Here is a 20816-nt window from a genome sequence, read left to right on the forward strand (position 1 = left end):
CTGCCCGGGCTGGCTTTGAACCGTGATCCTCAGATCTCAGCCTCCTGAGTAGCTAGGATTACAGGCGTGAGCCACCAGCGCCCGGCCTGAATAATTTTTTAAGTATAAAAAGTTGTTACAAAGCCGGGTGCTGGTGGCTCACACCTATAATCTTAGCTACTCAGGAGGATGAGATCTGAGGATCATGGTTTAAAGCCAGCCTGGGCAGGAAAGTCCATGAGACTCTTGTCTTCAATTAACACAAGTAAACTGGAAGTGGCGCTGTGGATCAAGTGGTAGAGGGCTTGCTTTGAGCTTAAGAGCTCAAGAGACAGCACCCAGGCCCAGAGTTCAAGCCCAACAACCATCCAAACAAACAAACAAAAAACAAAAAAAAGAACCACAATATTAATAGTAATTCATTAAGTAGGCAAGAATGATTCTCAAGCTGAGATTAATTTCTTTATGCTTTGAGAGATTTAAAATTACCCAGTACTGGAAATAGAGGTGTGGCTCAAGTGATAGAGCACCAGTTGAGTGAAAAATCTGAGTAAGAATGAAGCTCTAGTTCAAGCCCCAGAACCAGAACACATACAAACAAAAAAGAGCTAGGCACTGTTGGCTCCCACCTATAATATTCACGTAGCTCCTCTACATCCCTTTACTTTCTTCAAGGACCACCTTCCTTCCCCCAAGGCAAAAGACAATTTTAATTCTTTATTTGAAACAAACAATTCCAGAGACAAGGTTAGTTGTGACAACAACTTCTCACTACAACACAAGGGTGGGCATGGCTCACTGAAGGGACAGGCCAGGCGCCTTATAACAATATATACAATTTAAACAGTGGCTAAACTGGTAACAGTTATAAAAACACAAAAAGGAGGCTGGGGAACAGCAAAGCCAACAGGGAAAGGACTGGGTACCCCCTTTGCCAGTCATTAATAGTTTTCTGGGCCCACAAAGGCAAGATGGGGAGAAGAGAAGATGTAGGTAGTAGAGGCAGGGCCTATGCCTACAACTCCTCACCTATCTTTGGACCACAGACCCATCCTGTATAATCTAGGCCCCCACAGGCTTGGCCTGGCTCTTATGATAGGGGGAGAACAAGAAAAGGGAACCCAGCCCCAATCAAAGTCAGAAGGTGATTTTTGCCTTGGGAGCTCTGTTCACGGAACTAAAGGGAGGCAGTTACAGAGGGGGCTAAGCAAGTTGACACCATGGCTCATACCAACCTAAGATGGTAGAGAGGACAAACACATAAACCAAAGGGACAAAAGTCTGCACAACAGAAGTCTGCTCCCTATACTTAGTCATTCTCTGCCTTTGGGGAAAGCATTTGGAACCCTTTAAAAACGATAGCACGTATGGGCTGGTGCTTGCCAGAGTAGGGTGGGAGGCATGGTGGTGAGAGGCTACCAACAACCAATCATTTTATAGTAGGGAAAGAATATAAATGCTTGTAAATAAATGGTCCTCTTGTTCCATTATTTCTTTCACACATTTCTTTTTTTTTTTTTTTTTTTTTTAATTTCGGCTGTGGGGCTTGAACTCTGGGCTTGGGCGCTGTCCCTCACAGCTCAAGGCTAGCGCTCTACCACTTGAGCCATAGCACCACTTCCGGCTTTTTTCTTTTTGCTTATGTGGTGCTGGGGAATCGAACCCAGGGCCTCAGGCATGCAAGGCAAGCGCTCTACCACTGAGCCACCTTCCCAGCCCTCTTTCACACATTTCAAATAAGAACTTTTTGGGTGATACTGGGAAATTGGGGGAGAAACAGTGGGCACAGGGCAGAGAAGGCAGCTGGGTTTTTTTCCTAGGTCAGATCTAGGAACAAGGGGCTTCATCTACTCAGATGAGTCAGGAAACCCATCAACAGGATCACCAGCGCTATTAACACTCCACCAGAGTCTGGTCCCAGAAAAAAAGGATTACTGTGAAGAATAAAGACCAATGCGCCAGAGGATTTTTGCCCATCACTGGGGGACTGGCCCTTGAATATAGGGTATTGGGGTTGAATGGTTGTCAAGTTGTATGGAAGAAGGTTAAAGCCAAGGGTCCCTAGGAAGACAGAGAATGGGTGAGTAGAAAGGGGCAGTGAGGGCCCTTCAGAATGAGTAGCATTGGTTCCTGGGCCAGTCACTCTGCAGGGAGTAGCCACAGAACAGACATTGATGTGAAAGATGAATACAGGTGGCACATGGGTTCAGTCCAGGTCTTCATCCCCAGGACGACCCAGTTCCTCATAAATCTCACGCACAGCCAGAATTCGATTGAGCATGCTCTCCAACATGCTTCGGTCCATAGGGATCACAGAATACCAGAGAGGTGACTCAGCAATGCAGGATCGCTCAGGTTGCAGGTAAAACACATCGTTCCGAGTCCGGAGGCTTTCAGGACTACAATAGTGGGGGTGAGAGTGGAATGACAGATCAGTACCAGGGCAAAATAGGTCCCTTGTATCTGTATGCTAATGCCATACCAGTAAACCAGCCAACTCACCATTTCGACAGATAGAATTCGTAGAATTTGACAGGGCAGCGGAGGGGATTCATGCGATTCTCACGCTGTTCTAAGACAGGTGCTTCATCTTCTCTCTTCCGTTTTCCAGGACCTGTGTCTATAGAGAAGGGAAATGACCCAGACTCTTTAAGAGCACATGCTCAGTAAGCCACCACCCAGGAAATAGGGAGAAGCCCTAAGGACCCAAAATACAATCTCAGGAAGAAATAAAATGGGTCTGGCACTGTATATCAATATATAGTGCATGCCTAGCATATGCAAGGTCCTAGGTTCCATTCAAGCCCTGAGAAAGAGGCATGAGGGAGGGAGAGGAAGAGCAAGTGAACAGGTAAGAGAAAGATAAAAGAGAAGGAAGAGGAGAGAGAAGAGGTCAATTATCTCCCTACCAATCAATCATTCTTTAGAGGGCTGTTCTGCAACCCTCCTGAGTTCTCACTACCAAAATCTCTCTGTCTCTCTCTCCCTTTCTTTGTGTACAGGTACTGGTATTTGAACTTAGGTCCCAGGTGCTGTCCTTTAGCCTTGTCACTCAGGCTGGCAATCTACCACTTGGACCACAGCTAAACTTCCCTGAAGTCTTCCTTTATAATCTCCCCCAAGTTGACATCTTAAAGAGGTAATCTCAGAAGTTATACAAACTGTATGAAACAGATCATGATGCAAAGTTGAGCTTTACTTAGGACAGAGAAACAATAATGGCCCAAACCTCTATGCATCATTCTAGATACAGGCACAGGTCCAGAAAAGGAACCTTTAAAGACTGCCCTTGGACAGAATAAATTTCCAAGGCCAGAAGACTAACATAGTTTTAGAATCAAGGAAAGCCTATCATTTACTGTTACCTTTCTCTGGAGCCAAACACATCTAATAGCTGTCCATAACTTCCTCTGCCAAAAGATAGGCAATGAGGTAAACTGCCTTAAAATGAGGAAAAGCAGGACAGAGGTACCATAGTAAGCTCTTATTTATTCAACAGCCACTTCTAGCTAGTAAGCTAGAAGGACTTGCAATTTTCATCTTTCTGCAAACAACAGAAAGAAAAACCTAGTGGCAGAAGAGAGGACCAATCTGGTAAGTATGATGGGGCATGGCAGGGGAAAACAGAGAAAGGGCAAAAGCAAAATAGAGGCAACTTCATACCTCGACCTTTCCTCTGGCGAACTGGGGCATAGTAGCGGATGCTCACCACCTTGGTGGTACCCCGAGGAGTAGTACACTTGCGGGACTGCCGTACCACATTAGTGAAAGACAGCTGCATGTGTTCCTCAGCAGTCTGAAGTCCAAAAAACTTAGTGTTGAAGAACATGAGTGTGTTCAGAAGGACAAAGGGGGAGTAGACTCCCAGCTGTTTGCACTCCCAGAGGTGCTCTTCTTCCACTCGGGAGAATACTGTATCTGCAATGGACAAGGGGAGAGGCCAGTCAAGACGGATGAACTTCCAAAACTCAACTGCTCTGTGTACACCAAAGTCTGTGTACAAACACGACATATGTATGTCTCATCTAGTGGCTGACTATTGTATATAAAATCTGACACTCAATAAAACAAGAACAAGGGCTGGGAAGGTGGCTCAGTAGTAGAGTGCTTGCCTTGCATGCTTGAGGCCCTGGGTTCGATTCCTCAGCACCACAGAAGCAAAAAAGAAAAAACCTGGAAGTGGCACTGTGGCTCAAGTGGTAGAGCCTTGAGCTGAAGAGCTGAGGGACAGTGCCCAGGCCCAGAGTTCAGGCCCCACAACCGGACCCCCCCCCAAAAAAAATAAAATAAAACAAGAACAAAATAAGATAAAAAATCTTGACACACAGAGATGCTAAAGTATGACTGGCTGTTTTTTTTTTTTTTTTTTTGGTCAGTCGTGGGGCTTGAACTCTGGGCTTGGGTGCTGTCCCTCAGCTCTTCAGCTCAAGGCGAGCGCTCTACCGCTTGAGCCACAGCACCACTTCCGGTTTTCTAGTGGTTTATTGGAAATAAGAGTCTCACGGACTTTTCTGCCCGGGCTGGCTTTAAACCAAGATCCTCAGATCTCAGCCTCCTGAGTAGCTAGGATTACAGGCGTGAGCCACCGGCACCTGGCCATGACTGGGTATTTTTTAATACTTTCTTTCTCCACATGGAGCTTTTCTCTCTACTCACAACTTGTAAGCAGATAGATTTTTTGCCAGTCCTGGGGTTTGACTCAGAGCCTGGGTACTGTCCCTAAGCTTCTTTTGCTCAAGGCTAGCACTCTACCACTTGAGCCACAGTGCCACAGTATCCAAATCTAGGCCATCTTTTTTGTCTGTTCTAGAGATAGCTCTTTAGACTTGAGTTTGATGAGGGGTTTGTTGTTGTTCTTTTTTTTTTCTTTGCTGTTTTTTTTTTTTTTTGGAAATTTTTTTATAGCCCAGGCTAACATCAAACTGTAGATCCTCCCTGCCTGGCCTCCCAAGTATTGGGATTTCAGATATGTGCCCACCATGCTTGGCTTATTTTTTTTTTGTCAGTAGTGGGGCTTGAACTCTGGGCTTGGGTGCTGTCCCTCAGCTCTTCAGCTCAAGGCTAGTGCTCTACCACGTGAGCCACAATGCGACTTCCGGTTTCTGACAGTTTATTGGAGATTAGAGTCTCATGGACTTTCTTGCACTGGCTGGCTTGGAACCATGATCCTCAGCTCTCAGCCTCCTTAGTAGCAAGGATTATAGGCTTGAGCCATCAGCACCCAGCTTGGCTTATTTTTTGTTCATCTTTTTGGTGGTACTGAAGTTTGAACTAGGGTCCTCATGTTCACTTGGCTTGATAGCTTGGTTGGTGCTCTACCAGCTTATAGCCTATAGCCCTGTTTTGTGCTGGTTATTCTAGAAGCAGAATCTCACAGACTTTTGCACTGACTGGCCTCAAACCCAAATCCTCCAGATTTCAGCCTCCTGAGTAGCAAGAATTATGATTGTGAGCCATTCACACCTGACTAGTCCTAAGCTCATGTTCAATGGCAGGGCGCCTAATTCTCTAGCTCCAAAGCTTTTTTTTTTTTTTTTTTTTTTGGTCGGTCGTGGGGCTTAAACTCTGGGCCTGAGCGCTGTCCCTCAGCTCTTCAGCTCAAGGCTAGCGCTCTACCACTTGAGCTACAGCGCCATTTCCAGTTTTCTGGTGGTTTATTGGAGATAAGAGTTTCACAGACTTTCTTGCCCGGGCTGGCTTTGAACCGAGATCCTCAGATCTCAGCCTCCTGAGTAGCTAGGATTACAAGCGTGAGTCACTGGTGCTTGGCTCTCTAGCTCTAAATTTTGAGGCAGTCAACTGCATGCTCCAGCCCTTGAACCCTTCCTGAAGAGTGGCAGGCCAAATAGCACAGAGTTGGAAGCTGGAGTTGGAAGAAGGGAGGAGAGAAAACAGGGGTTGCTACATCCATGACCCTTACTGTTGGGAAGGAGTGTGGGCTGCCAGGTACTCAGAGACTTGTTGAGTTCTTGAACGAAAGTCAGGTAGTAAAGGTCCGTGAAAATGTTCACCATTCGGTTATTTTCCAGCAAGTACTAGAGAAAGAAAAAGGGACACACATAAAGCCAGATTATTAAGTCCTATAGGAAAGAAAATGGTGCTGAAAGCCCCAAGCATCGGGCTTGATAATTAGTAGATAAGGGGAAACAGCTGCTTGATTAGATGACCCAGTGTGCTTTCCTTCAGGTGTCCTTATACCATTAAGTACTGTGGTTTGGGCTTGGAAATATTCCTGAGAAGCTCCAAACCCCCTTGTCAGGTCATATATGACTGACCTCTCCTAGAGAAAACTAAACATTAGCCTATCACTCAAGAAACCCAGCCCTCTCCTCTTAAAATGGGTTTAAGGATTACAAAGGGGACCCACACAGTAATGACAACAGTACTGGAAAGAAATTCCGATTTTAAGAAAGTACAGACATCTTGTATCCTATTTATCACAGGAGTTTAAAGATAAGCTAACCATTTGATTTGGGGATGGGGAGGGGGGAGAAAAGTGACAACAGGGAGTGGGCTACAAACAGTTCTAGCAGGACCTGTCTGTGTTGGATGAAGGGAATGAGGCAGTAAATAAGGGATACCTGCTGAATGCCAAGACACAGATAGTAGATACTGTCCGGTTCGTATCGTTCACCATTGGGTCGAGTAATTTCTCTCACAAACTGGGCCAGACCATAGTTGAGCTCAGCAGCTGAGCAGGCAAGAATATCCTCTTTGATACGCATGGGTTTGGCTGCAGTGACATATAGAGGTGAATGGGATTAAGAAAACTCCACTTGGTGAATTTCATTTAGCTCCACACTTATTAATTCTTAATTACATCTAGCTTCTGAATAAACCCACCCTTCAGCCTTGAAACTTTACAGCACTTCTGTGTGTGTGTACTGTGTGTCCTGGAACTTAAACTTAGGGCCTAGGCTCTGTCCCTGAGTTTTTTTGCTCAGGGCTAATGTTCTACTGCTTGAGCCACAGCACCACTTCCAGTTTTCTGGTGGTTAATTGGAGTAAGAGTCTCATGGATTTTCCTGCCTGGGCTGGCTTTGAACTATGATCCTCACATCTCAGCCTCTGTGGCTCAAGTGGTAGAGTGTTAGCCTTGAGCTGAAGAGTTCAGGAACAGTGCCCAGGCCGAGTTCAATCCCCATGACTGGCAAAAAAAAAAAAAAAAAAGAAAAGAAAAGAAAAGAAAGAGTCTCAGGGATGTTTTTTGCCAACAGTGACTTTGAACTATGATCCTCAGATCTCAGCCTCCTGAGTAGCTAGAATTAGCTAAGATTATAGGCATAAGGCACTAGTGCCTAGCTTCCCTTTAATTTAAAAAAATGGGGAGGGATACGAGGGGCTTAACTCTGGGCCTTGCATTTTATGAGTAAGTGCTCTATCACTTGATTCACATCCCTAGCCCCAACATCTTTACTAAGGTTTGAACTTAGAGCCTGTGCTTGCTATGGAACCATGTTCCAAGCCCTAGCATCTCCCTTTATTTATTCTTTATTTTTGTGTCGATAGTGGGACTTAAACTCAGGGTGCCAAACTCTTGCTTAGCTTTTTTACTCAAGGCTGGTGCCACACTTCCACGTCTGGCTTTTGGCTAGTTAAGGGGAGATGAATCTCTTGGATTTGTCTGCCTGGACTGGCTTTAAACCTGGATCCTCAGATCTCATTCTCTGAATAGGTAGGATGACACTATGAGCCACCTGTGCCTGGCTTAGAATGTCCCTTTAATCAATCTACAATTCAACTTCATTTTCACAGAACACCTTTAGTGATTATACCATTATCATTCCTAGACATCTTCAGCTGAATCACAGTCTCCTCGACCCTTCCCCTCTTCCCTTGTCCTTTCTTCCTCCTTGGAGTACTTACGGCCAAAGCGCAGCTCATCACCCTTGCTTGTTTCTCCATTGGCATATTTTGACTGCACCCAGCACTTCCAAGCATTGACACCATATGAATAGTTAAGACCAGTACAACTGGGTTGGCTGCTCATGGAATCCCGGGAGCAACTTTCTGAAAGTACTAGCCGTTTTTGACCCTGGAAGAAAAACGAAGAGGAGGGTGACAAAAGTGAAGTCAGGGCATCATGGAAGCTATTCAGGATAGGATTTACCACCAGGGTTTGGAGCTGATGTAAGAAAACAGAAAACTTCTATGGCAGAAAGCCTCAGAGTATGGGGGCTGGGAAGGTGGCTCAGTGGTAGAGCGCTTGCCTTGCATGCATGAAGCCCTGGGTTCGATTCCTCAGCACCACATAAGCAGAAAAAAAAAGCCAGAAGTGGTGCTGTGGCTCAAGTGGTAGAGCACTAGCCTTGAGCTGAAGAGCTGAGGGACAGCGCCCACACCCTGAGTTCAGGCCCCACGACTGGACCCCCCCCAAAAAAAAGAAAGAAAAGAAAAGAAAGCCTCAGTAGCTTTGATAATCTGGTAAATTAGGGGAAGAGCAAAGTTTGGCTAGACCTCATTATTGCTAGTGTTAGAGGTCAAGAACAGGAAGGTCACATTAAGGTTTCTAGCTTGGTTAAAAGAATACCCTCACCAGGCACCGGTGGCTTACACCTGTCATCCTAGCTACTCAGGAGGCTAAGATCTGGGATCACGGTTCAAAGCCAGCCCGGGCAGGAAAGTCTGTGAGACTCTTATATCCAATAAACCACCAGAAAACCAGAAGTGGTGCTGTGGTTCAAGTGGTAGAGCACTAGCCTTGAGCTGAAATGCTGAGGAACAGCACCCCAGGCCTAGAGTTCAAGCCCCATGACCAACCAAAAAAAACCCAAAAAGACACCCTCTCCTCTTTGGGCCTACGCCTTACTTCTGTAGATGCAGTATGTGAAATGCTCACCTTCCTCATGGTCCGGGGAAGGTCTTGTTCAGTAGACACATCCTCAGGCCCTACAAGGCCACAATCAAAGAGGAAGTCTACACTGGGGTTAATGTCCAAAGGATCTAACAGAAAGGAAAGGAAGAAATCAATTTCTCAAGATCTCAACCCTGTAATCCTTCCATTCCACCTTTGTTACTTGACTACTTGATGCAAGATGAACCTGTTGGACAGCTTTACTGGACTCAAAAGCTTCATAGCAATGTGGATATATTTACCCCTACACTTAAAATGGTGATGATAAAATTCGTATTATGTGTTCTTCACCATAATTTAAGGTTAAAAAAAAGCCAGTGCTGTTGGCTCACACCTATAATCTAAGATACTCAGGAAGCTGAGATCTGAGGATTTCAGTTAGAAGCCAAGCCTGGGCAGAAAGTCCATGAGACTCTCTTGTCCAATTAATAACAAAGCTGGAAGTGGAGATGTAGCTCAAATGATAGATTGCCTTGAGTGAAAAAGCGAAGTGACAACACAGGGTCCTGAGTTCAAGTTCCAGTATTGGCACAAGAAAAAAGTATTTTAAAGCATGTGCATGCATAAACCCACACAAAACTCAAAATCAAAGTGTACCCTGTCCTGACCAGCTATCTTAAACACTGTAAGAACCTAAATCCTAAGGTCATAATAACCATGATTGGGGCTCACAAGAAACACTCCTTTCCTGATAATACAAATGCTACCATACCCAGGGAGAATGATTTGAATCCTACTCACTCTTGGGGAAGTCTGCCTCCAAGTCTTGTCCAGGCTCATCCAGGACATTAGCCATCTTAACAGCCATGGCCAGAACATCATCTCGAGCTGGCCCAAACAAGTCACAGTCTTCTAGAAGTCCTTCTGCACTCTGGTTACTCACAAGATCTGGGAGGTTAGAGAAATTGTTTCAGTCACTGTAGCTCCTGCCCAGTACCATCCTAGGTTTTCAAGGGCTCATGCCAGCTATCCCCAGCACCAAGAACACCACTCTCCACCTTTGTAGGCAGACACACTCGTAGCAGCCTTTATCATTGCAATCATATGCTATCATGGCATACCACAAAGGTCAGATGAGGCCTTGTCTAATTCCTCAGCCTCTGCGATCATTTCTGCCATAGCCAGGATGTCAGCTTCCAAAGGGTTGGAAGGGATCTTCACCTTCAGCTCCTCAATGGTCTCCACAATCTTGTCTGTGCTCTCCAATGTAGTGGGCAAGAACATGGGCACAGGCACCTGGAGGTACAAATCCCAACTAAATGCCAAGAACCACACCAGAATATGAAGATGCCAGCTGATGAGAATAAGGGAGATAGTAGGTTTTAATCTTAGAAGAGTAAAGAGCCAGGAAGGGCAAGGACACTTACTGGGATAGGCATTGAGAAAGGCACCGGGACTTTCTGGCAGTACAGATGCATAGGCACTGGCACAAAGATGGGCACTGGAATGGGTAGCACAATCACCTGTGGCTTCCACTCTTCTGTTGACAAGAAAGGGATCTTCTCAGAGGCCTTGCTAAATGGATCACATCTGACCCAGGACTTCATTCCCAAAAGCTCTAAAATGTGTTCAGTTCAAAACTGCTCTTGAACAAAATGTTAAGAGATAATTCTATCTCTAGAAGAACCATATGCAAGTTACCTCAGCCACCAAAGACATTTTCTGATGTTGGACATAGAGTTGAGGTCTCTAGAATTCGGTCTATGGCATCTAGGTACCCTGGCTCACCTGTCTGACTCCCTTTGGACTTCATTTCTACCTTGCAAGAGACTCCTCGGTTCTGCATCAGTGGCTTACACATGGCAGCTTTGTTTTTGCGGGGAGTTGCTGGGGGTGGGGGAGGGGGTGGTGTGGGAGCATTTGGAGTTGACTGAGTCTTCACAGGAATCTGAAGAGACAAAAGATGGTTAGAACTGCCAGCTACGGTATTCCCCTCTGACATTATCTTCTCCCCCTTGGCTTTTGCCCAGACCTTGCTCAAATTTCCATTTTCCTCTGGGGTCTTCACTGTATTGCTGTTTTCCACTTTGGTTTGAGAAGGTGTCTGGGGCTTTGACTCAGAAGACTGACCTGTAGATAAAGACAAATGAAAGCTGCCATTGGATGAACTAGCTCTCTTGGTTTCCTCACCCCTATTCCAGGAGACTTTCACTGACAGGTAGTCAACAGAAAAAGAAAGTCTAGGATTTCCCCTTCCTTCCTACCCGTGGTCTAGTCTTCTCTGTGCCCCAGCAATAGTAGCCAAGAAGTTGTTTTTACTTCTAGCTACAAAGAAGAAGGAAACACTCTATCCCTCCCACAACAAATTTTCCACTTAGCCCTCAGGAGTTTAGTAGAGTGGCAGAATAATATTTTTAAAATAGTAATAGTTTTTGGTATTGCTAAAGGTAGAGCTTATGTTGATATTTTCTTCTCCCTGAAAGTAACCACACCCCTACATGCCCCAACCTCCCTGAGTGGGTACTACTCCCTAAAAATATAGCCTAGAGAAAATCAGTGGACTCTTAACTCCAAAGACTCTCTGGTACTCACAAGGTCTGGAAACTAAGAGAGCACAGTACTGAGAGACCTCTGTCCAGGGAAGGGGTGGATACAACAGAGGAAGAAGAAAAGGGATGGGTCTGGGATTGGAAGAATCCAAGCCAGTTCCAGTAGTGTGCCCACTGCCCAGCACTCACTGTTCAGGAGGCTCTCTGGCCCACTTTGGGTATCCAAGTTGGGTTGGTTCTGCTGGCTATAGAAACGCAGCAGACATTGTTGGTTGCAGAAATGACGGATCTGACCACGCCAGTGGATGGTCTCCAGTAGTTTCCCCTGGCGCTTACATGCATGGCACCGGGCAGCCTGAGGGCATCAATAGGATAGTCAGACCTCTCTTTCTAAAATGTGCTGGGTCTTCTCCCTTGGGATAAACTATGTGCCTCTTCAGCCCCCAACCTGGAGATCTGCTCATACTCTGATGTCAGTGTTACAACTCACACTCCCTGTTAGCTTCTTTGTGTATCCTTTCCAATATATTGACCTTCCTTACCTTGCAATACCATAGCAGGTACTTGCTCTTACAGTCCTCACTGCAGAAGTCCCAGGTGCTGCCATCCAGTTGCTCAGTGACTCCACGTTGGCAGGTCTGGGAGCAGTAAGTGCAAGTGATACAGCACAAGCCCAACTTCTTAGTGAAGTCTTGTTTATATAGCAGCACACAGCCTGGAAAAGAGAGGAAGAGAAAGCAGAGTCCTGAGAAAGATATTTGTGAGAAGACCCAACTGTTTTGAGGCACTACACCTGAAACTTCCTTGAAATGACTCCTCATGCACAAAGTCTTGGATGAAGTAGAACATTCTGAGCAGAAGGCTTTGCACCTTAGACCTCTTTCCAAACTTTCTGTTCTGTCATTCTCCCTGGCAGTGAAGAAAAAGGTCTTCTGCCCCTTCCCCCACTTCCTTACCTTCGCTACAGAAGCTCTTCTCCACACCACTGAACCGAAGTTTCTCATGCAGGAGTTTCTCCTGCCGGCAGTGCTCACATTGGGACACCACACCCCTAAGGCGCTTGAAGTCCTCACAACAATCACGGCAGCAGAACTGGAACACCTGGTCCTGAGGTGGAGGGCACAGGGCAGTGAGGGCAGAACTGTAACATCTCAATCGAGTAGAAAGACCCCTTCAAGACATGTAGCAAGGTGTGGGAGAGTAGGGAGGGTCTTACCTGCCAATCCAAGACCTCAGGCTTGCCACTGAAGAGGCTGTGGCAGTAGTGACAGCTCAGGTGAATGCCCCCTTCAGGGCTTGTGCGCTGGAGGGAAGGAAGACAAGTAAGGAAGGGGCAAGATGTGTGTGGTGTTGGTGGGGGGGGATTAATCTTGTTCTTTGCTCTACCTAGGCCTACCTAGCCCAATTCTCCTACCCCTTCTCTTTCTGTGCTACTGCCACCCTTTCGTCCCAGGTCCAGGGTCTAGAGTACCTGGAACTTGGTCCAGCAACTGGGGCTGCAGAACTGGTAGACTGTGCGGTCAACCTTGTTGTAGTAACTGGGGTCAGAGAGGCTGCGGCGGCAGAAGCTGCAGGGTCGGGGTGGGCCTGGGGCATAGAAAGAGAGAAGAGCAAGACAGAGAGAGAGAAAGAGAGAGCATACAGAATGTGTAAGGCAGGGCAAAGATGGAACAGAAAATCCACAGGAAGATGTGGTTGGGGCTTAGGTCAGGAAGCAGGGATTACTCTAGAACAGAAGAGTATGGGAAGTAGAAGGAAGGCCAGCAGGGGTCTCAGAGAAGAGGGCTTTGCACCTACCAGTGAGCCCTGCCTGCTTCACTTTGTAAGAAGTGGTACAGCACAGGGAACAGAACAAGCTGGTCTTGCCATTACGATCCACATGTGATAGCATCTCAAAGTTCTTACACAGGGTCTTGCACCAGACACATGGGTACACACGTGTGTTTTTCTGTGAGGATGGGGAAGGAGAGGCTGAGGCTGGATTTGTCCCTTTACTTTTATTTTTAAATTTTTTAAACACGAAATATTTCAGGCATACAAAAAAAAAGTATAGTTGATGGTATAACAAAGGCCTGTGTGTCCACCAGCCAGCTTCAAAAATAAAACATAACAGATACAACTGAAAACCCCTTTTATTTGTTTTATTTCTCCTAGCTCAGACCCAACAGGCACCTTTATTTATCCCCCAAGAACCACACCCCCTTCCACAGCCCTCTAATGCACTACTCCCTCGGCCCCACCTTCTTGTATGCCCCCAAGCACGTTGTGTTGCAGAACCGCTTTTGCTGGCCCTCGTGGAAGAGAAGCTCAGGGCCAGGGCTCCCGGTCTTGGTGTAGATGTAAGCGCCACACTGATCACAACAGTTGGTTTTCAGTCCCTTGTTGGCCCGGAATTTGGAGAAGCAAGAATCGCTGCAGAGCCGGTGTACCACGCTGCCATTGCTGACCTCATGCAGGACCTGCCACACACACACATATACACCCTGAGCTGGGGCCTGGCCACCACCGCCCACCCCAATACAAAGATACCCTCCACCTCACCCTAGACCTTCACAGCAGAAAGGAGGCCTAGGGACCCCCCAACCTGTACATCAGGCTTGATGACTTGATGATGAGGTCCTGGGAGTCAAAGAGGGCCAGCTGCACACATCCTGGAGAAGCTCTATCCTTGAATGTGTTCCCACATGATGGCTGCCTTTCCTTCCCCACACCCCATTCCACAGGGCCTGGCCACTGCAGCCCCAAAATCAGAGGAGCAGGTCAGGGCTGGCCAGGCTCTGTAAATCATCCCCAACCAAGCATCCTCACCTCTCCAGTCTTCTGGCATATGCTGCAGCGAGTGGCATCAGCAGGATCCCCAGACTGGGGGATGGGGCGCTGTTGCTGAGCTTCATACAGAGAGAGGCAGACAGATGTGCAGAACTCATGGAAGGAGCCTCCTGAACCAGTCTGTGCCACAACTGATTCCTTGGTATTCCAGATCTCCCTGGAAGGGGTAACAGGTATGAATATTCACTTAGGACTACCCTCTCATTTCAGCAGCTTTCTCCCTCTCCTCGGACTGACAATCACAGAGCCAAATACTCTCTGACCACCTTTCTAAATTAACTCTCCCAGCTCCATTCTGCTTGGTTCTTGCCAATACAATCTTCTGCCTGAGTCACAACTCCCACCCTGATCCTGCCCCACACCCCTAAGGCTCTCACGTACTTCTTACAGAAGGTACAGGTCTTTTTGCCCAAGGGCTTCTTGGAGAAAGTGGTGAGACAAGATGAAGAGCAGAAAAGCTGAGGCAGCCCCTTGCGCTGATAGGCTGTCTGCCCCTTCTGCAATGGTGTCCGGCAATGTGCACAAGTCATCTTGGTGCCCACCGAAGAGCGCCCAGCCCTTTGTGACACACTTGAGCGTAGGGACATGCGAGGAGAACGCCGGGGCCGGAATGGCACAAAGTCCTCATCATTGGGGTCATCTACCATTGCATCAGAATCCTCATCTGACACTGGAACTGTGAGAGTTGGGGGGGGGTAAGCAGGGAGAAAAGGCCACTAGACCAGGTCTCCAGCTATCTGATGACCACAGACTAACAGTTCAATCCTGATCCTTGCAACTCTGGGATTCCACTCCTCCCCTATTATATTGGTATCTCTCACTCCTAGTTACTTGATAATATTCCAGGGAGGAGAAGGGAGAGACTCCCAAAGAGAAGATTGGGGCCAGGGATGGCATAGTTGAAACAGGAAACTCTTCATTCTCACTGTTCTTGTTTTCAATTTCTCCCACTGCCCCTGGTTCCCATGCCAACACATAGCAGAGACAGGCACTCCACACTCTGCCTGAGAGAGACTACATGAGCTAGAAGATCCATGCCCTGCCACATCCCACTTTTAACTATTGTCCATACCCATAATTCCAAGGTCACACCTCCTCAAATTCTACTCACTGCTCTCAGTGGAATCCACAACCTCAGGTTTTGGAGGCTCTGCTCTTCTAACACGCTCGCTTCTCTTCTGTACCTTGGAAAAATGTGGAGCACAACTGACCCAAAGGACAGGCTAATAGGAGTATAGAGATTGGGGAACAACAGGAGATGGGAGGGGGAAGTGAGAGTAGAGACCCTTGGCCCAGCCCTTAAGAGAGGGGGATAAAAAGAGGCTGTACTTTCTTCTGAAGCAGAAGATATGAGAGCTCCCACCCTCCTACCTCAAAGCACTCAATGTCTGAGAGGGAAAAATGAAGGGTCTGTCCTTCCTAGAGATAACAAGACTCCTTCCAGTCCCCTCCCCCCTCACCCTTTCAGGCGGCTTCTCACTCGCCTTCCCAGTCAGGCCATCTCCTGCAAAGGAAGCAGAAGGCAGCCTAAATCTTGAGCCTGCACTTACCACCCCCCTGGCCCAACCCCCACCTCCATTCCTGGGGAAGAACTACTCAAAACTGAAAGGGAAAACCGCTTTCAGTGCCTGTGGCTTCTTGGGGCCCTTCTCAGGGTTACCTCAGGCTCTGTACTAAGGGAAGGGGGTATGTGCAACTGTTCTCCTATAAAGAAACATATATCCTACACCTTCTAACAGCTTTCTGTCCCAAACATTGGTTGTTATGGACATATAGCCAACATATCTCTCATGAAGATTTTGTATTTTACCAGCAAACCTAAATGCAACCACCCAAAGGAAGCAAGAAAGGTGGGGGAAGTATTGATGTATGGGTAGTTAGCCTTAGACTTGGGTGGTTATATAAGTCCCAAGATCATCATAGGTTGGAGAGGGGACACTAGTCAGTACAGGGGAAAAACTAGAGCCTCTCACATCTAGGATATCCCTCTATCAGAGATACAATACTAGACTGAATTTTTGTGTGTGCGTGTTTTGGTCCTGGGGCTTAAACTCAGGGCTGGGGCACTATTCCTGAGCTTTAGTGCTCAAGGCTAGTACCCTACCACCGTAAGCCACAACTCCACTTCTGGCTTTTTGGTGTTTAAAATTGGAGAAAAGTCTCACAGACTTTTCTGCCTGGGCTGGCTTTGAACTGCAATCCTCAGATCTAAGCCTCTTGTGTACCTAATATTACAGGTGTGAGCCACTGGCACCTGGCTAGATGCTGAATTTCTATCATTCTCCTGAAATCAGTAAGCTGTTTTGGACTTTAAAGACTAGGTAACATCTATCAATCCCAGAAATTCTGCTCTCATCTAGGATCAAACAGCTAAATAATAATAATGAGGAGGAGGAGGAGGAGGAGGAGGATGATAAAAGAGAAAGGCCAGAAGCCTAATGTTCTCCCCCAAATCCTAATGGATAGATGAACCCTGGCATACCAACCCTCCCCCCAGCCCCGGGGATATGAAAAAGGTAACCTCTCCCACAAACATTCTCTCTGAAAATACCCTAATTCCATTTTCATAGCCCCTGTGCTCTCTGCACATTTTCATTAATCCTCAACACACACACCCACTCCTCCCTCTCAAACCTCAACTCCTTCTCCCACATATCCCTACCCTTCTCTCTCACCATCTTCTGTTTCCCCCTCCTTTCCAAAGCACAGAACCACCCCTCCTTATCTCCACCCTCTCCCCAGCCATGATTTGCCAAATGCTTAGGCAACCTACCTGGTAAAGAAGGATGTGCAGGGGGGCTTGGGCCCCTAGGTTTGGTCTGAGAACTGTTGATTCCATCCCCTAGAGTCTCTCCCACTGAAGGGCTAGGGGGGCCGTTTGGGCTCTGTGGCTGCCCTTGGGGAAGCTCTTCCTCCTGCCCAGGGGAGCCCCTTCTCCTTGTAGCTATGGAGGTTGTCTCTTCCTCTTCAATATGGGAGGACTGCAGGGTTATTGGAGAATCTGGAGCCAAAGGATCTAGCAGCCCCTCAGAAGAGGGATTTGCCCTAGCCCCTGGATCAGGTGGTACCACTTCAGGGGCCTGACCCCCTGGTCCAGGTTCTAGGGTCTGTTCTCCTGAATCCCAAGCGAGGGTCCCCTCAGGACCATGGTCCACCTCTGGGGGGGAGGGGGCTTTATAGAGCAGCCCCCCCAGCCCCAGAAGCTCAGTGGTCCCATCCAGGACTACTCCAGGGTCTTTTTCCAGGCCAGAAGGAGTATCAAGCAGGTCCAGAGCTCCCGAGGATGGAGAAGGACCAGGGGGGGCCCATCCTCGAGTTGGGGCAGTCTGAGATTCCAGCAGATCCTCTCCAAATTCCATGTCTACTGGAAGGTCTCCAGCCAGGGGCTTTTCTGGCAGGGTCAATGGGTCAAATGGACTGGGGAAATCACTGGGGTCCATCAGGATGGCTGGGTATGGACTGCAGATTAGAAGAGGGGGCAGTAGAGGTGGTCTTAGAATTCCTTCTTATACAGGCTCTGTGACACACCCCATCATCCACTTATAATTCCTTATGAACAGCCCCCCTCAACAGACAAGCATTTCCAAAGGCTTTAGTCTTAATGTCCACTACCCGCTTCCCCCCCCCCCCCATACACACACACAACGGACAAGCGTTTCCAGAGGCTTTAGTTCTAAGGTCCACTCCCCCCACTCCCCGCCACCCCCATACATCTCCCTCTCTGGGGAGTGGCATTCCCCGGTCTGGCCTGGCGCCCACGTATGCCAGGCTGTTTGGTCATTCTACCCGTCCGACCCCCTCCCTCCACACACACCGCAACTACCAGTTCCCCTCCCCCCCCTTACCTTTCCCCACACGGGCTGAACGTCCCCACAGAGTCTCCTCAGGCCATCGCCTCAGGAGCTTTTCCCGCCCCCACGACCTCAGTTTACATTCCCTCCTCACTCTTAGTGCCCCCCCCTCCAGCTCCCCAGCCTTTACCCATCAGGTCTGGCCCCACCCCCCCTCCCCGCCTCACCAGGTCCTCCCTCAGCCCTTCCCCCTTCTATACCATTCTTTCCCCCACCCCCAGTTACCTTTCCGAGTAGCCCACTTCCCTTCAGCCCCGTCTGTCCGTCCCCCGTTCCCATTGCTTCCTCAGCCCTCTCTTCTCCAGTTGCCCACCCCCCACCTCAGGCATTTACAGGAAGACATTTTGGAGCTACGATTTCTCCTCAGACCCCCCTCCCCGCTACTGTGAAATATCGCCGGCAGGTTCCGTTTGGCTTGATCCGGCCCGACCCCTACCTGAGGCAGGGTTACTGTAACGGCTACAAGCCTAGAACTGCAGACAGCGACGGCCCCGAGCTCCTTCTCCACCTCCCTCCCTAGCAGCCGGGACAGGGGTCGCGGCCCCTTTAAATGGCAGCGCCGCTCGCAGCGCCCAACGCTCTGCACCAGGCAGGCGGGCGGTGCCAGCGACCAACCCCATTGGCTGGCTCCGGGAGGGGGCTCGCGAGACAGTGCCGGCCCCCGGCGCGAGACTCCCAGCCCAGTGGCCGCCTGGAAATTGCGGAGTGGAGTATAGTTGTTGGATATGGAGCTAGAGCCCCCGCCTGGGGCCCCGTTAGTTGAGGAGGAAAAGATAGCCTCTGAAGCCCTGAAGCCCGCCTCCAGGAAAGGCGGCGCCCCCTTTCTACCAAAGAGCCTACGGCATTAAGAACGCACAAACGAGTACACACAAAACGCAGCTACGCACCTGCTTCCCTTACCTGGCTCAAGAGTGTGGCCCCCCGACACACCCTTGCCCGCCCTACCTCCAGGAGTCCACTCTACCCGTGATCCCCTCCTCTCATTCAAATGGTTCCCGATCCCCTCCCCCTCTCCGTGTCTCTCCGCTTCCCACTCGTGTTCAACACCCCTCCCCCCGGCGTCCGCCCCCCTCAGCACTCCCTACCTACGCCACGCAGCAGGCGCCTGCCAAGATTACCCTCCCCCATCTCCACCTCTCCGGGCCCGCCCCCTCGGCGACTGTTGGGGTAGTGAGTGACAGCCGAGGCTGAGGGGAGGGGGAGCAGAGAGCCAGCCCTCTTGTGCCCCTCCTCCCCTTGTCTGTAGCCTCAGGCCCCCCTCACCAGTCGGAGTCATAGTTATGGGGTGCCTTAAGCTTGCTCTTCAGCCACTCATGGCGGGTTAAATGGCTCAGTGACAACGCCTATTCAGGAACCATTTCTGCCAGTTAACTCCCAAACCAGTCCAGTAAAGCTACCCCACATACACTCCCTCTATATTTTTAGGGTAAGTTTTAGGATCTTCTCTAGTCTTACAGCAGGAGCTTTCTGCATTATCTCTTAAGTACTCTGCCTCACCGTGGCCTATAGTGCTTTAGCTCTCTTCTCTCCTCTTCCTTTCTCTCTTCCTCTCTATTCTTTTTCTCTCTCTCCTTCCCACCACCCCTGTCTCTCTCCCCCCCTCTCTGTTCTTGTCTATCTCTCTTTTTGTCTCAATCTCTGTCTCTGCCTGGTATTCCCAGGAACACGCACGCGCGCAAACACATGCTCCCCCTCCTGGATGGTCTTCAGCCATGTGGGTATGACTGAGGCTAAGGTTAGACAAGAGGACTGAGAGTAGGGGCCACCTGCCTTAACCCTACTGGCTTAAAAAATACCTGCCAGGATCCATTCTCTGTCCTCATTAAACACTTTACAAACTCTTCCTCCTTTTTCACCTGAGGCTGTGGCTAGCGGAGAGTTTCTTTGCCTCTGGCCTTTTCTAGCCTTGTAGCCCTGGAGACTTTTACCTTCCCTTTTTCAAAACACTTTTCTTGAAACCAAGTCCTCCTCAACTCCCACCCTTTGGGCCTTGAAGTTGTCCCAGCTTTCTCAAAAAAAAAAAAAGTTAAAAATGCCTGAGGTTCCTCCTCCCCTTTAGGTTTTTCTAAATCCAGCTTTCTCTGTATCTTAACGAGTTTTCTCTGTACCTATCTCCCACATACCGTTCCGCTTCTTATCGGGTACCTCCTCCTCTGCAGTTTCTGCTTGTTCTCTTTCACTTGGGTCACTTTGTTCTTTTGTATTGCCTGCCCCCTCCTTCAACCCACACTAAGGGCTCAGATTGTAGAGTGCCTGGTCACTGGCTTTCAAGGTGAGGGGAAGCACTCTAGTGGGAAGGGGTATTCAGGTGTAAGGTGTTAGTTTAAGAGTCTGTGAAACTGGCTGGGTGCTTGTGGATCACACCTACAATCTTAGCTTCTTAGGAGACGGAGATCTAAGAATTCCGTTCAAAATAAGCTAGAGCTGGAAACTCTTGTCTCCAATTAAGCAGACCGTCACCAAAACAAACAAACAAACTGAAGTGGACAGTGGACGTGTGACACAATTCGTAGAACTTCAGCCTAGAGGCAAAAACCCAAGCGAGCTCTAGGCCTAAAGTGCCTACAGCTCTACTCTTCCAGTGAAGGTCTCTAATCCCAGCATCTGAGGTAAGGTTCTTGGATCTTGAGTTTGAGGACACCTAGGGCTACTTTTTCTCAAAAGATTAAAAAAATATTAAAAAATTTTAAAAAGAGTGGATGGATCCTGAAATCAGACCAAAATCTCAATTTTGTCAACATGTCAACTTTGTAACCAGGTAACTTTGGATAAGTCATTTCTTCAATCATTGGACTTTATTTTTTCTCAGCTTTG

The 20816-nt window shown here is 48.3% G+C and overlaps 1 protein-coding gene across 7 annotated transcripts; it reads right to left on the minus strand.

Moving 5' to 3' along the window:
• Positions 1-683: 683 nt before the first annotated feature.
• Zmym3 (zinc finger MYM-type containing 3) lies at positions 684-20147 on the minus strand. 7 transcript variants are annotated; one of them, XM_070040303.1, is made up of 25 exons: positions 20126-20147; positions 16925-17610; positions 15612-15655; positions 15263-15335; positions 14533-14827; positions 14131-14308; positions 13563-13781; positions 13120-13270; positions 12794-12909; positions 12539-12625; positions 12279-12429; positions 11865-12037; positions 11512-11677; positions 10806-10903; positions 10562-10721; positions 10201-10313; positions 9895-10069; positions 9575-9721; positions 8819-8922; positions 7846-8014; positions 6561-6712; positions 5900-6014; positions 3643-3897; positions 2482-2599; positions 684-2378 (listed from the first exon to the last, which is right to left on the minus strand). In XM_070040303.1, the coding sequence occupies exons 2-25, from the start codon at positions 17589-17591 to the stop codon at positions 2186-2188; spliced, it is 4119 nt and encodes a 1372-aa protein (XP_069896404.1). In that variant the 5' UTR covers positions 17592-17610; positions 20126-20147; the 3' UTR covers positions 684-2185. The 7 variants fall into 7 exon arrangements, with proteins under 7 accessions (XP_069896404.1, XP_069896402.1, XP_069896405.1 ...); XM_070040301.1 differs by lacking the exon at positions 20126-20147 and adding an exon at positions 18890-18971; XM_070040304.1 differs by lacking the exon at positions 20126-20147 and adding an exon at positions 18903-18923.
• Between the last annotated feature and the right edge of the window lie 669 nt (positions 20148-20816).

This window comes from Dipodomys merriami, unplaced genomic scaffold (genome assembly GCF_024711535.1).
Source record: "Dipodomys merriami isolate MVZ:Mamm:240054 unplaced genomic scaffold, mDipMer1.0.p SCAF_3, whole genome shotgun sequence".
NCBI lineage: Eukaryota > Metazoa > Chordata > Mammalia > Rodentia > Heteromyidae > Dipodomys > Dipodomys merriami.